The sequence below is a fragment of the Hemiscyllium ocellatum genome, chromosome 5, assembly GCF_020745735.1.
Source record: "Hemiscyllium ocellatum isolate sHemOce1 chromosome 5, sHemOce1.pat.X.cur, whole genome shotgun sequence".
NCBI classification, from domain to species: domain Eukaryota; kingdom Metazoa; phylum Chordata; class Chondrichthyes; order Orectolobiformes; family Hemiscylliidae; genus Hemiscyllium; species Hemiscyllium ocellatum.
In genome coordinates this window covers 130,115,480-130,127,827 of record NC_083405.1, presented here as the reverse complement: position 1 = coordinate 130,127,827, position 12,348 = coordinate 130,115,480, and the positions used below count along the sequence as shown (strand labels likewise).

The 12,348-nt window shown below is 53.3% G+C and overlaps 1 protein-coding gene across 1 annotated transcript in view; it reads left to right on the top strand.

The window, feature by feature from the left end:
- The window catches only part of LOC132816245 (pituitary adenylate cyclase-activating polypeptide type I receptor-like), a 175,472-nt gene that overhangs the window by 74,009 nt on the left and 89,115 nt on the right, over positions 1–12,348 (top strand). Inside the window, exons 6-7 of the mRNA XM_060825741.1 lie at positions 8,419–8,551; positions 10,281–10,434. Of these exons, the coding sequence (XP_060681724.1) occupies positions 8,419–8,551; positions 10,281–10,434 (287 nt within the window). The remainder of the gene's footprint in view (positions 1–8,418; positions 8,552–10,280; positions 10,435–12,348) is intronic.

Here is a 12,348-nt window from a genome sequence, read left to right as displayed (position 1 = left end):
GGATAGGCATATGGATGAGAATGGAACAGTGTAGGTTAGATGGGCTTCAGATTGGGTCCACAGGTCAGTGCAACATCGAGGGCCGAAGGGCCTGTACTGTGCTGTAATGTTCTATGTTCTATTTTAAAATACGGGTAGTTCTTCTGAAATACAATGGTGTGTTCTTGCACAATGCTACGTTATTGAAAAATTGTGTTTTAGAAACAGACCTTAAAGTGTTGGTGCTGAAATCATGTTAAGCCAACACACGTGTTAAATGTTTGCACTTCAGAAACAGTGTCCCCACTTCACCGATCACATGACAGTGAATTTGTGTTGATGAAAAGCATGTTATGATAGAAGGACCTGTAGAATACAGAGAAACACTGGCTTTACTGTCCACCCCCACAGTCCCTCATCACTGTCCTCTCCTCTCCCTCAGACAGAGTCTGTGTCAGGGTTGGCTCTGAGTGGAGCTCAGAGCTTTTTCAGTTTGTTATTAACCATGAAGTGGAGGTCTCACTGTTAGCCCGGGGTGGACAAAGTCAGAGTCAGGAGAGTCAACATTGTGGGCATAAGCCCTTCATCAGCAGGGCTTTTGCATGAAGGGCTTATGTCCGGAACGTTGATACTCTTGCTCCTCAGATGCTGCCTGACCTGCTGCACTTTTCCAGCACCGCACTCCCGACTCTGACCTCCAGCATCTGCAGCCCTCACTTTCTCCAGAGAGGGAGAGCGGACCAGAGGTTGATATTGGGGGTGAATATCTTTTCACTCAGAAGGTAGTGACTCTGTGGAACCCTCTCCCAGAGAAGGCGTTGGAGGCCAAGTCACTGAATATGTTCAAGAAGGAGATGGGCAAATAAATCCTTTAGAAATGAAAGACACCGAGGGGGATGAGGACAACATGCCATTGAGAGAGAGGATCAGCCATTGTCCTGCAGAGGCAGCAATGACCTTGTGGTGTTAGTATTGGACTGTTTTTCCAGGGACCCAGATAACATTCTGAGAATCCAGGTTCCAATCCTGCAACGGCAGATGGCAGAATTTGAACTTAATAATTATAAACAAAGATCTGGAGTTAGGAATCTACCGGTGACCACGAAATGATTGTGGGAAAAGCCCATCTGGTTCACTCATGTCCTTCAGGGAAGGATATCTTACCTGGTCTGGCCTACACGTGACTCCAGACCCACAGCAATGTGGTTGACTCTCAGCTGCCCTCTGAGATGGCCCAGCGAGCTGTTCAGTTGTACCGGTCGCTTCAAGGGGCAATTAGGGACGGGCAGGAAATGCTGACCAGCCAGCAACGCCCACAGCCCACAAACACAAATGTTTAAGTTGAATGGCAGAGCAGGCTTGATGGGCTGAACGGCCTGTTCCAGCTGCTACTTTCCCCACGCCCTTTCAACGGGCCACTCCTGTGACTGGGCAGCACTCCCTCGGTGCGGAACAGAGTTCAAGGTGGGACTGGAACAGCGCCATTGCTCAGGAGTCGAATCATTAGCATTATACCTCGGGGGACCGGTCAGGGACAGCGCTGAGGATCCCGGAATTATTCCCGCTGCCCGTCGCTCGGGTCCAGACCCTGTGACGTTGCCCTCTGCAGACAACGTACTCAATTCCTCTGGGAACATTGCCTCCACTTCCCTCACACTGTCACAGGAGCCAGGCTGAGAATCACTGTGCTTTGAATGAACGTGACTGAATTTATTAAAAATATTGTGCAGCGCGCAAGGTGACAGCCAGTGCTGGGAGCACCCTCTGCTGGTGGGCCCTGTAACCCAGTCATTGGGCAGCTTGGAAATGGTGAGCTGGACTCGTATTTCCAGCTTATATTTTTCGCAAATTTATCATTTGTTCCTTATTCCTTTGGCCGATCATTTATAATTAAACCACAAGTGGGTGGTGTGGTGGCTCAGTGGTCAGCACTGCTGCCTCACAGCACCAGGGTTCAAGGTTCAATCCCAGCCTCGGGCAAAGGCCTGTGCGGAGTTTGCACGTCCTTCCCCGTGTCTGTGTGGGTCTCCTCCCACAATCCAAAGATGTGCAGGTCAGGTGACCTGCATAGTATTAGATGCATTGGTCAGGGGTAAATATGGGGAATGGGTCTGGGTGGTTACTCTTCGGAGGGTCGGTGTAGACGTGTTGGGACAAAGGGCCTGTTTCCGTGCTGTAGGGAATCTAAGCTAAAGCAGTTATGAGGATTTCACTGATTATCACATTATAAGAAGGATGTGGAAGCTTTGGAAAGGGTGCAGAGGAGATTTACTAGGATGTTGCCTGGTATGGAGGGAAGGTCTTATGAGGAAAGGCTGAGGGACCTGAGGCTATTTTCGTTAGAGAGAAGAAGGTTGAGAGGTGACTTAATAGAGACGTATAAGATAATCAGAGAGTTAAATAGGGTGGACAGGGAGAGTCTTTTTCCAAGTATGGGGACGGCGAGCACGAGGGGAGATAGTTTTAAATTGAGAGGTGATAGATGTAGGACAGATATCAGAGGTAGTTTCTTTATTCAGAGAGTAGTAGAGGCGTGGAACGCACTGCCTGTAACAGTAGTAGACTCGCCAACTTTAAGGGCATTTAAATAGTGATTGGATAGGCATATGGATGAGAATGGAACAGTGTAGGTTAGATGGGCTTCAGATTGGGTCCACAGGTCGGTGCAATATCGAGGGCCGAAGGGCCTGTACTGTGCTGTAATGTTCTATGTTCTATTTTAAAATACGGGTAGTTCTTCTGAAATGCAATGGTGTGTTCTTGCACAATGCTACGTTATTGAAAAATTGTGTTTTAGAAACAGACTTTAAAGTGTTGGTGCTGGAATCATGTTAAGCCAACACACGTGTTAAATGTTTGCACTTTAGAAACAGTGTCCCCACTTCACCGATCACATGACAGTGAATTTGTGTTGATGAAAAGCATGTTATGATAGAAGGACCTGTAGAATACAGAGAAACACTGGCTTTACTGTCCACCCCCACAGTCCCTCATCACTGTCCTCTCCTCTCCCTCAGACAGAGTCTGTGTCAGGGTTGGCTCTGAGTGGAGCTCAGAGCTTTCTCAGTTTGTTATTAACCATGAAGTGGAGGTCTCACTGTTGACCCGGGGTGGACAAAGTCAGAGTCAGGAGAGTCAACATTGTGGGCATAAGCCCTTCATCAGCAGGGCTTTTGCATGAAGGGCTTATGTCCGGAACGTTGATACTCTTGCTCCTCAGATGCTGCCTGACCTGCTGCACTTTTCCAGCACCGCACTCCCGACTCTGACCTCCAGCATCTGCAGCCCTCACTTTCTCCAGAGAGGGAGAGCGGACCAGAGGTTGATATTGGGGGTGAATATCTTTTCACTCAGAAGGTAGTGACTCTGTGGAACCCTCTCCCAGAGAAGGCGTTGGAGGCCAAGTCACTGAATATGTTCAAGAAGGAGATGGGCAAATAAATCCTTTAGAAATGAAAGACACCGAGGGGGATGAGGACAACATGCCATTGAGAGAGAGGATCAGCCATTGTCCTGCAGAGGCAGCAATGACCTTGTGGTGTTAGTGTTGGACTGTTTTTCCAGGGACCCAGATAACATTCTGAGAATCCAGGTTCCAATCCTGCAACGGCAGATGGCGGAATTTGAACTTAATAATTATAAACAAAGATCTGGAGTTAGGAATCTACCGGTGACCACGAAATGATTGTGGGAAAAGCCCATCTGGTTCACTCATGTCCTTCAGGGAAGGAAATCTTACCTGGTCTGGCCTACACGTGACTCCAGACCCACAGCAATGTGGTTGACTCTCAGCTGCCCTCTGAGATGGCCCAGCGAGCTGTTCAGTTGTACCGGTCGCTTCAAGGGGCAATTAGGGACGGGCAGGAAATGCTGACCAGCCAGCAACGCCCACAGCCCACAAACACAAATGTTTAAGTTGAATGGCAGAGCAGGATTGATGGGCTGAACGGCCTGTTCCAGCTGCTACTTTCCCCACGCCCTTTCAACGGGCCGCTCCTGTGACTGGGCAGCACTCCCTCGGTGCGGAACAGAGTTCAAGGTGGGACTGGAACAGCGCCATTGCTCAGGAGTCGAATCATTAGCATTATACCTCGGGGGACCGGTCAGGGACAGCGCTGAGGATCCCGGAATTATTCCCGCTGCCCGTCGCTTGGGTCTAGACCCTGTGATGTTGCCCTCTGCAGACAATGTACTCAATTCCTCTGGGAACATTGCCTCCACTTCCCTCACCCTGTCACAGGAGCCAGGCTGAGAATCACTGTGCTTTGAATGAACGTGACTGAATTTATTAAAAATATTGTGCAGCGCGCAAGGTGACAGCCAGTGCTGGGAGCACCCTCTGCTGGTGGGCCCTGTAACCCAGTCATTGGGCAGCTTGGAAATGGTGAGCTGGACTCGTATTTCCAGCTTATATTTTTCGCAAATTTATCATTTGTTCCTTATTCCTTTGGCCGATCATTTATAATTAAACCCCAAATGGGTGGTGTGGTGGCTCAGTGGTTAGCCCTGCTGCCTCACAGCACCAGGGTTCAAGGTTCAATCCCAGCCTCGGGCAATGGCCTGTGCGGAGTTTGCACGTTCTTCCCCGCGTCTGTGGGGGTCTCCTCCCCCAATCCAAAGATGTGCAGGTCAGGTGACCTGCATAGTATTAGATGCATTGGTCAGGGGTAAATATGGGGAATGGGTCTGGGTGGTTACACTTTGGAGGGTCGGTGTTGGGACAAAGGGCCTGTTTCCATGCTCTAGGGAATCTAAGCTAAAGCAGTTATGAGGATTTCACTGATTATCACATTAAACGAAGGATGTGGAAGCTTTGGAAAGGGTGCAGAGGAGATTTACTAGGATGTTGCCTGGTGTGGAGGGAAGGTCTTATGAGGAAAGGCTGAGGGACCTGAGGCTATTTTCGTTAGAGAGAAGAAGGTTGAGAGGTGACTTAATAGAGACGTATAAGATAATCAGAGAGTTAAATAGGGTGGACAGGGAGAGTCTTTTTCCAAGTATGGGGACGGCGAGCACGAGGGGAGATAGTTTTAAATTGAGAGGTGATAGATGTAGGACAGATATCAGAGGTAGTTTCTTTATTCAGAGAGTAGTAGAGGCGTGGAACGCACTGCCTGTAACAGTAGTAGACTCACCAACTTTAAGGGCATTTAAATAGTGATTGGATAGGCATATGGATGAGAATGGAACAGTGTAGGTTAGATGGGCTTCAGATTGGGTCCACAGGTCGGTGCAATATCGAGGGCCGAAGGGCCTGTACTGCGCTGTAATGTTCTATGTTCTATTTTAAAATACAGGTAGTTCTTCTGAAATGCAATGGTGTGTTCTTGCACAATGCTACGTTATTGAAAAATTGTGTTTTAGAAACAGACTTTAAAGTGTTGGTGCTGGAATCATGTTAAGCCAACACACGTGTTAAATGTTTGCACTTTAGAAACAGTGTCCCCACTTCACCGATCACATGACAGTGAATTTGTGTTGATGAAAAGCATGTTATGATAGAAGGACCTGTAGAATACAGAGAAACACTGGCTTTACTGTCCACCCCCACAGTCCCTCATCACTGTCCTCTCCTCTCCCTCAGACAGAGTCTGTGTCAGGGTTGGCTCTGAGTGGAGCTCAGAGCTTTTTCAGCTTGTTATTAACCATGAAGTGGAGGTCTCACTGTTGACCCGGGGTGGACAAAGTCAGAAGTCAGAGTCGAAGAGTGTTGTGGTGGAAAAGCACAGCCGGTCAGGCAGCGTCCGAGAAGCAGGAGAGTCGATGTTTCGGGCTAAAGCCCTTCATCAGGAATCTTCATAAGCCTCATTCCTGATGAAGGGCTTTCGCCAGAAACGTCGATATTCCTGCTCCCCAAATGCTGCCTGACCGGCTGTGCTTTTCCAGCACCACATTCTCAACTTTGATCTCCAGCATCTGCTGTCCTCACTCTCCCCAAAGTCAGAAGTCACAAGACACCAAGTTATAGTCCAACAGGTTCATTTGAAACCATGAGCTATCGGAGAGCAGTGCACCTGATGAAGGAGCAGTGCTGTGAAAGCTGGTGATAGCAAATAAACCTGTCGGATTGGAATCTGGTATTGTGCAACTTGGTGCTCTGTTTTTAACCTGAGAATGTTCCTGTTCTATGCAGCTGCTGCTCCGGAGATGGTTTAGCACTGGTGAGGTCACCCCGCCCCCCCACCCCAGTCATCTCCTCCCCCACCCACAAGCATGGACTGAGCTTCCCTCGGGAACGGGGGATTCACATCTCACTTTTGACTCTGCACTGCTGCCCTGTCTCATTGAAATAACTCTCCAGAGGCCGGTATCCTGTCTCCAAGTCCCCCTTTACTTGCACACAGAGAGCCCTTGACACTGATCCAGTTCCCTCAGAGGCAGCTCTCAGAGGGAACTGTCCCTCTGACGCTCTGGTTTATATCTGTCAGCCCAGGCTCCCTGATTGGACCTGATTAACAGCCCCAGTCAGGGAGCTATGAGGTCCATCTGGCTGACCCTGTTACACGCACTCCAGAGGTCACTGTCTCTGGGGGAGGGAAAGGTGATGGAGCTGGTTCCCACACCTCCCTAACCCCCAGAGCATCATCACACTCACGTGAGGACCCTTTCAGCAAGTGTCCTCCTTTCTCAATGCCCAGAGTCACATAGGCTTGTATTTCCATAGAAACTTTGAGGATAGGAGCAGGAGGGGGCCATTCGGCCCTTTGAGCCTGGTCCGCCATTCATCGCCATCATGGCTGACCATCCAATTCAATAGCCTCTTTTCTCCCCAGAACCTTTGATCAATCCCCCCCAAGTGTTGTATCTATCTGCCTCTTGAATATATTCAATGTTTTGGCATCAACTCCTTCCTGTGGGAATGAATCCCACAGGCTCACCGCTCTCTGGGTGTAGAAATGCCTCCTCAGCTCCGTCCTAAATGGTCCACCCCAAATCCTCAGACCGTGACCCCTGGACACACCCACCATCGGGAACGTCCTCCCTGCATCCACCCTGTCTAGTCCTGTTAGAATTCCACAAGTCTGTATGAGAGTCCCCCCTCATCCGTCTGAACTTCAATGAAAACATTCCTAACCTGGTCAATCTCTCCTCATACGTCAGTCCTGCCATCCCCTGGAATCAGCCTGGGAAACCTTCACTGACCTCCCTCAAGAGCAAGAGCATCTTCCCTCAAAGAAGGAGATGAAACCCACACACAGTATTCTCTGTGTGGCCTCACCCAGGCCCTCTGTATCACTGCAACAACCCATCCCTGCTCCTGTACTCAAAACCTCTCACACTAAAGGCCAACATACCATTTACCTTCTTTCCCACCTGTTGCACCTGTATACTTACCTTCAGCGACTTGTGCACCAGGACACCCAGGTCCCACTGCACGCTCCCCTCTAACAATTCACAGCGGTTCAGGCAGTAATCTGCCACCTTGGTTTTGCTTCCGAAGTGAGTGGGGGTGGTCCGGCCGCTTCTGCACCCTCCCTGACACCGCAGACCCTCCGCGCTTTGGAGGGGACCTCCGTGCACCACCCTCAGTCCCCAGGGAAGGCGTGGGTGCCAGATCTTGGGCTCTCTTGTGCCTGGGGAAAATGGTCAGGGGTCAGAGGGGTATAGGGCTGGCCAGGCTGAGGGCTGAAAATGCCCAGCTCCATCCTCAGGGACTTGGTTCAGGGGCAGGCTCCTTCATATTCCTCCCAACCCCTCTCCGTGATTTCTCTACAATTCCCAAGCCATCCCTACGCACCCGCTATGTTCCGTCCTCACCCTCCATGTTCCCCCCAAGGTTCTCACACATCCCCTCCATCTTTCCTTTACACCCCTCCGTGACCCTTGTGGGTGCCATATAGAGACCAAACAAATGATATAACACCAATGGTGAAATTTTGGGAGAAACGTTATCCACTCAGAAACCTTCTTTGAAAGAAAATGTAGTTGCCACTACCCTATGAAACAGCGGCCAATGGACTATCGTTAACAAAAGGTTTAACCACTTCCCATCTTTTTACCTTTATCCAGATATACGTTGAGACTTTGACAAAATATCGCACCAGGCCTGCGATAATACCACCAGGCCTGCGATAATACCACCAGGCCTGCAATAATACCACCAGGCCTGCAATAATACCACCAGGCCTGCGATAATACCACCAGGCCTATGATAATACCACCAGGCCTGCGATAATACCACCAGGCCTATGATAATACCACCAGGCCTGCGATAATACCACCAGGCCTGCGATAATACCACCAGGCCTGTGATAATACCACCAGGCCTGCGATAATACCACCAGGCCTGTGATAATACCACCAGGCCTGCGATAATACCACCAGGCCTGCGATAATACCACCAGACCGTTAACCCCCTGCTAAGACACAAGAGAAACCCCTCACCCCTGCAAACCCCGAGTGAACCTCCTGTTGTCATTCCATACTCTTCTCTTGCAGGAAACTGCACTGCACCCGCAACTACATCCACATGAACCTGTTTGTCTCCTTCATCCTCCGGGCCATATCCGTCTTCATCAAAGATGCCATCCTGTACTCCGAGGATGAGGTCACCCACTGCTCCATCACCACGGTAACGATGGGCTTACTGCCCGCAGTGGGGGGAGCGGGGGGGTCAGAATGGGGGCAGTGGGGAGGGAGGGGGTATGTAGGGGTCAGAATGGGGGTGGTGGAGAGGGAGGCTGTGTTTGGGGGAGGTCAGGATGGGGCGGTGGGGAGGGAGAGTGTGTGTGGGGGTCAGGATAGGGCGGTGGCGAGGGAGGGGGTGTGTGGTGGTCAGGATGGGGGCAGTGGGGAGGGAGGGGGTGTGTGGGAGTCAGGATAGGGGCAGTGGGGAGGGAGAGTGTGTGTGGGGGTCAGGATAGGGCGGTGGCGAGGGAGGGGGTTTATGGAGGGGTCAGGATGGGGGCGGTGGAGAGGGAGGGGATGTGTGGGGGGATCAGGATGGGGGTGGTGGGGAGGGAGGGGGTGTGTTGGGGGATCAGGATGGGGGCAGTGGGGAGGGAGGGGGTGTGTGGGGGTCAGGATGGGGGTGGTGGGGAGGGAGGGAGTGTGTGGGGAGGGAGGGTGTGTGTGTGTGGGGGAGGTCAGGATGGGGGCATTGGGGGAAGGGTATGTGAGGGGTCAGGATGGGGGTGGTGGGGAGGGAGGGGTTGTGAGGGGGGTCAGTATGGGGGCACTGGAGAAAGCGTGTGTGTGTGTGGGGGGGTCAGGATGGGGGCAGTGGGGAGGCAGGGGGTGTGTGGGGGGGTTTCAGGATAGGGGTGCTGGGGAGCGAGGGAGTGTGGGGGGGTCAGGATGGGGGCAGTGGGGAGGGAGGGGGTGTGTGGGGGTCAGGATGGGGGGGGTGGGGAGGGAGGGGGTGTGTGGGGGTCAGGATGGGGGACGATGGGGAGGGAGGGAGTGTGTGGGGAGGGAGGGTGTGTGTGTGTGGGGTGTCAGGATGGGGGCGTTGGGGGGGGAGGGTATGTGAGGGATCAGGATGGGGGCGGTGGGGAGGGAGGGGGTGTGGGGGGGTCAGTATGGGGGCACTGGAGAAGGCGGGTGTGTGTGTGGGGGGGGCAGGATGGGGGCGGTGGGGAGGGAGGGGGTGTGGGGGTGTCAGTATGGGGGCGGTGTGGAGGGAGGGTGTGTGTGGTGGGGGTCAGGATGGGGGAAGTGAGGAGGGAGGGGTTGTGTGGTAGGTGTTAGGATGGGGCAGTGGGTATGGGAGGGTGTGTGTGGTGGGGGTCAGGATGGAGGCGATGTGGAGGGAGAGGGTGTGGGGGGGTCAGGATGGGGGCAGTGGGGAGGGAGGGGGTGTGTGGGGGTCAGGATGGGGGTGGTGGGGAGGGAGGGGGTGTGTGGGGGTCAGGATGGGGGACGATGGGGAGGGAGGGAGTGTGTGGGGAGGGAGGGTGTGTGTGTGTGGGGTGTCAGGATGGGGGCGTTGGGGGGGGAGGGTATGTGAGGGATCAGGATGGGGGTGGTGGGGAGGGAGGGGTTGTGAGGGGGGTCAGTATGGGGGCACTGGAGAAGGCGGGTGTGTGTGTGGGAGGGTCAGGATGGGGGCAGTGGGGAGGGAGGGGGTGTGGGGGGGTCAGTATGGGGGCGGTGTGGAGGGAGGGTGTGTGTGGTGGGGGTCAGGATGGGGGAAGTGAGGAGGGAGGGGTTGTGTGGTAGGTGTTAGGATGGGGCAGTGGGTATGGGAGGGGGTGTGTGGTGGGGGTCAGGATGGGGGCGGTGGGGTGGGAGAGTGTGTGTCGGGGGGTGTAATGCCTCACGTTTCCCCGTCCGATGACACATCCTCTGTGCGCCCTCAGGTCCAATGCAAAGCCATGATGGTCTTCTTCCATTACTGTGTGATGTCCAACTACTTCTGGCTGTTCATCGAGGGGCTCTACCTCTTCACCCTCCTGGTGGAGACCTTCTTCCCCGAGCGGAGATACTTCTACTGGTACATCCTGATTGGTTGGGGTGAGTTCTCCAATGGCCAGTGGCCTCCTGGCATTGACCTCGCCACCGATGCGTGGAATGACGCGGGACCGGGACCCCTCTCTGTATTCGGGGAGGGAAGGCCATCAATACTAGCCCCCCGCCCGCCCCCCTGCTACATCTCCCCAGTTCCCTCGAGATCGCCCACCCAGTCACCTCCTTGCCCTTGCCCAGCGGGGTGGTTAAACATTGACGAGTGGATCCCGTCCCAACCCGGGGATTCCAGGTGACAGAGCGCGAGGGGAGAGGGGAAGCTCACTCCCTTCTGATCAGGGCTGGGCTCACCAACCAGCTACCACCCTTCGGCCATCTCTGGCAAGGCCATCCCGTCCCTAATTGCCCTCGGGAAGGTGGTGCAACCCAAAACATTGCAACACTCCAAGAGGCAGTTGGAAAAGAAAATGCACTGAAAGGATGAAAGGCTATGGGGGCAAGGTTTGCTTAAGCTGTTGATGGATGATCAGCCATGATCATATATAGCAGGCCCGATGGGCTGAGTGGCCTGCTCTTGCCCCTACATACTACATGTTGACGGGCTGAGTGGCCTGTTCTTACCCCTACATACTATGTCTCAATGGGCTGAGTGGCCTGCTCTTACCCCTACATACTATGTCTCGATGGGCTGAGTGGCCTGCTCTTGCCCCTACATACTATGTCTTGATGGGCTGAGTGGCCTGCTCTTGCCCCTACATACTATGTCTCGATGGGCTGAGTGGCCTGCTCTTGCCCCTACATACTACATTTTGATGGGCTGAGTGGCCTGATCTTACCCCTACATACTATGTCTCGATGGGCTGAGTGGCCTGCTCTTGCCCCTTCATACTATGTCTCGATGGGCTGAGTGGCCTGCTCTTGCCCCTTCATACTATGTCTCGATGGGCTGAGTGGCCTGCTCTTGCCCCCCCCATACTATGTCTCGATGTTTCTTGAGCCACTGCAGTTCTACACGATGGCCATTCAGCCCATCTGCTCCCGTCCTTCATTGAGGTCATGGCTGACCTCATACCCATTTTGCTGCCTTTTCCCCATCACCCTTACAGACGAAACATCTCTCTCAGGTTTGTATGTGCTCAATGACCCAGCCTCTGGGGTAAAGAACTCCACAGATTCACTCCCCTCTGAAAGAGGTCATTCCTCCTCATCTCTGTCTGAAGTGGGTGACCCCCTTCACCCTGAGATTGGCCCCTCTGGTCCCAGACTCTCCCACAAGGGGAAACAGCCTCTCCACATCTACCCTGTCAAACCCCCTAACTGCCCTTGGGGAGGCAGTTCCAGGATAGTGACCCAGGGACAGTGAAGGAATGGTGGTATATTTCTAAATCAGGATGGTAAGTTACTTGGAGGGGAACTTGCAGGGGGTGGTGTTCCCATGTATCTGCTGCCCCTGTCGTCCTACAGGGCAATTAGGGACAGGTAACCAACACTGGCTCGGCCAATGACACCCATGTCCCATGGGGGTATAAAGTCTCAGTGGCGCCAGGTTTGAGCGGTGGCCACTGCTGGGATTGCTGGCTGCTTCCCAAGTTGGGGGTGGGGTGGTGAGCAGGCAGAGACCAGAAGGTGGTGGGGGGTGAGGGGTGAGGTTGGTGAGGGTGGTGAAGGGTGAGGGTGGTGAGGGGTGAGGGTGCCCGGTTCTCCCAGAGGTTGAGGCGGAAAGAACAGCTACCCTACTCCACCCAAGCCCCACCACCGCCCCCCTGCAAACACACACACATACACACACAGACACACACACAGACACACACGCACACACACTGACACACACACACTGACACACGCACACACACACTGACGCACACACACTGACACACTCACACAGATATCAACACACAGATGCACACACTCAAGCACACATACATGAACATACACAGTGTCACACAGACTCACAGACACACA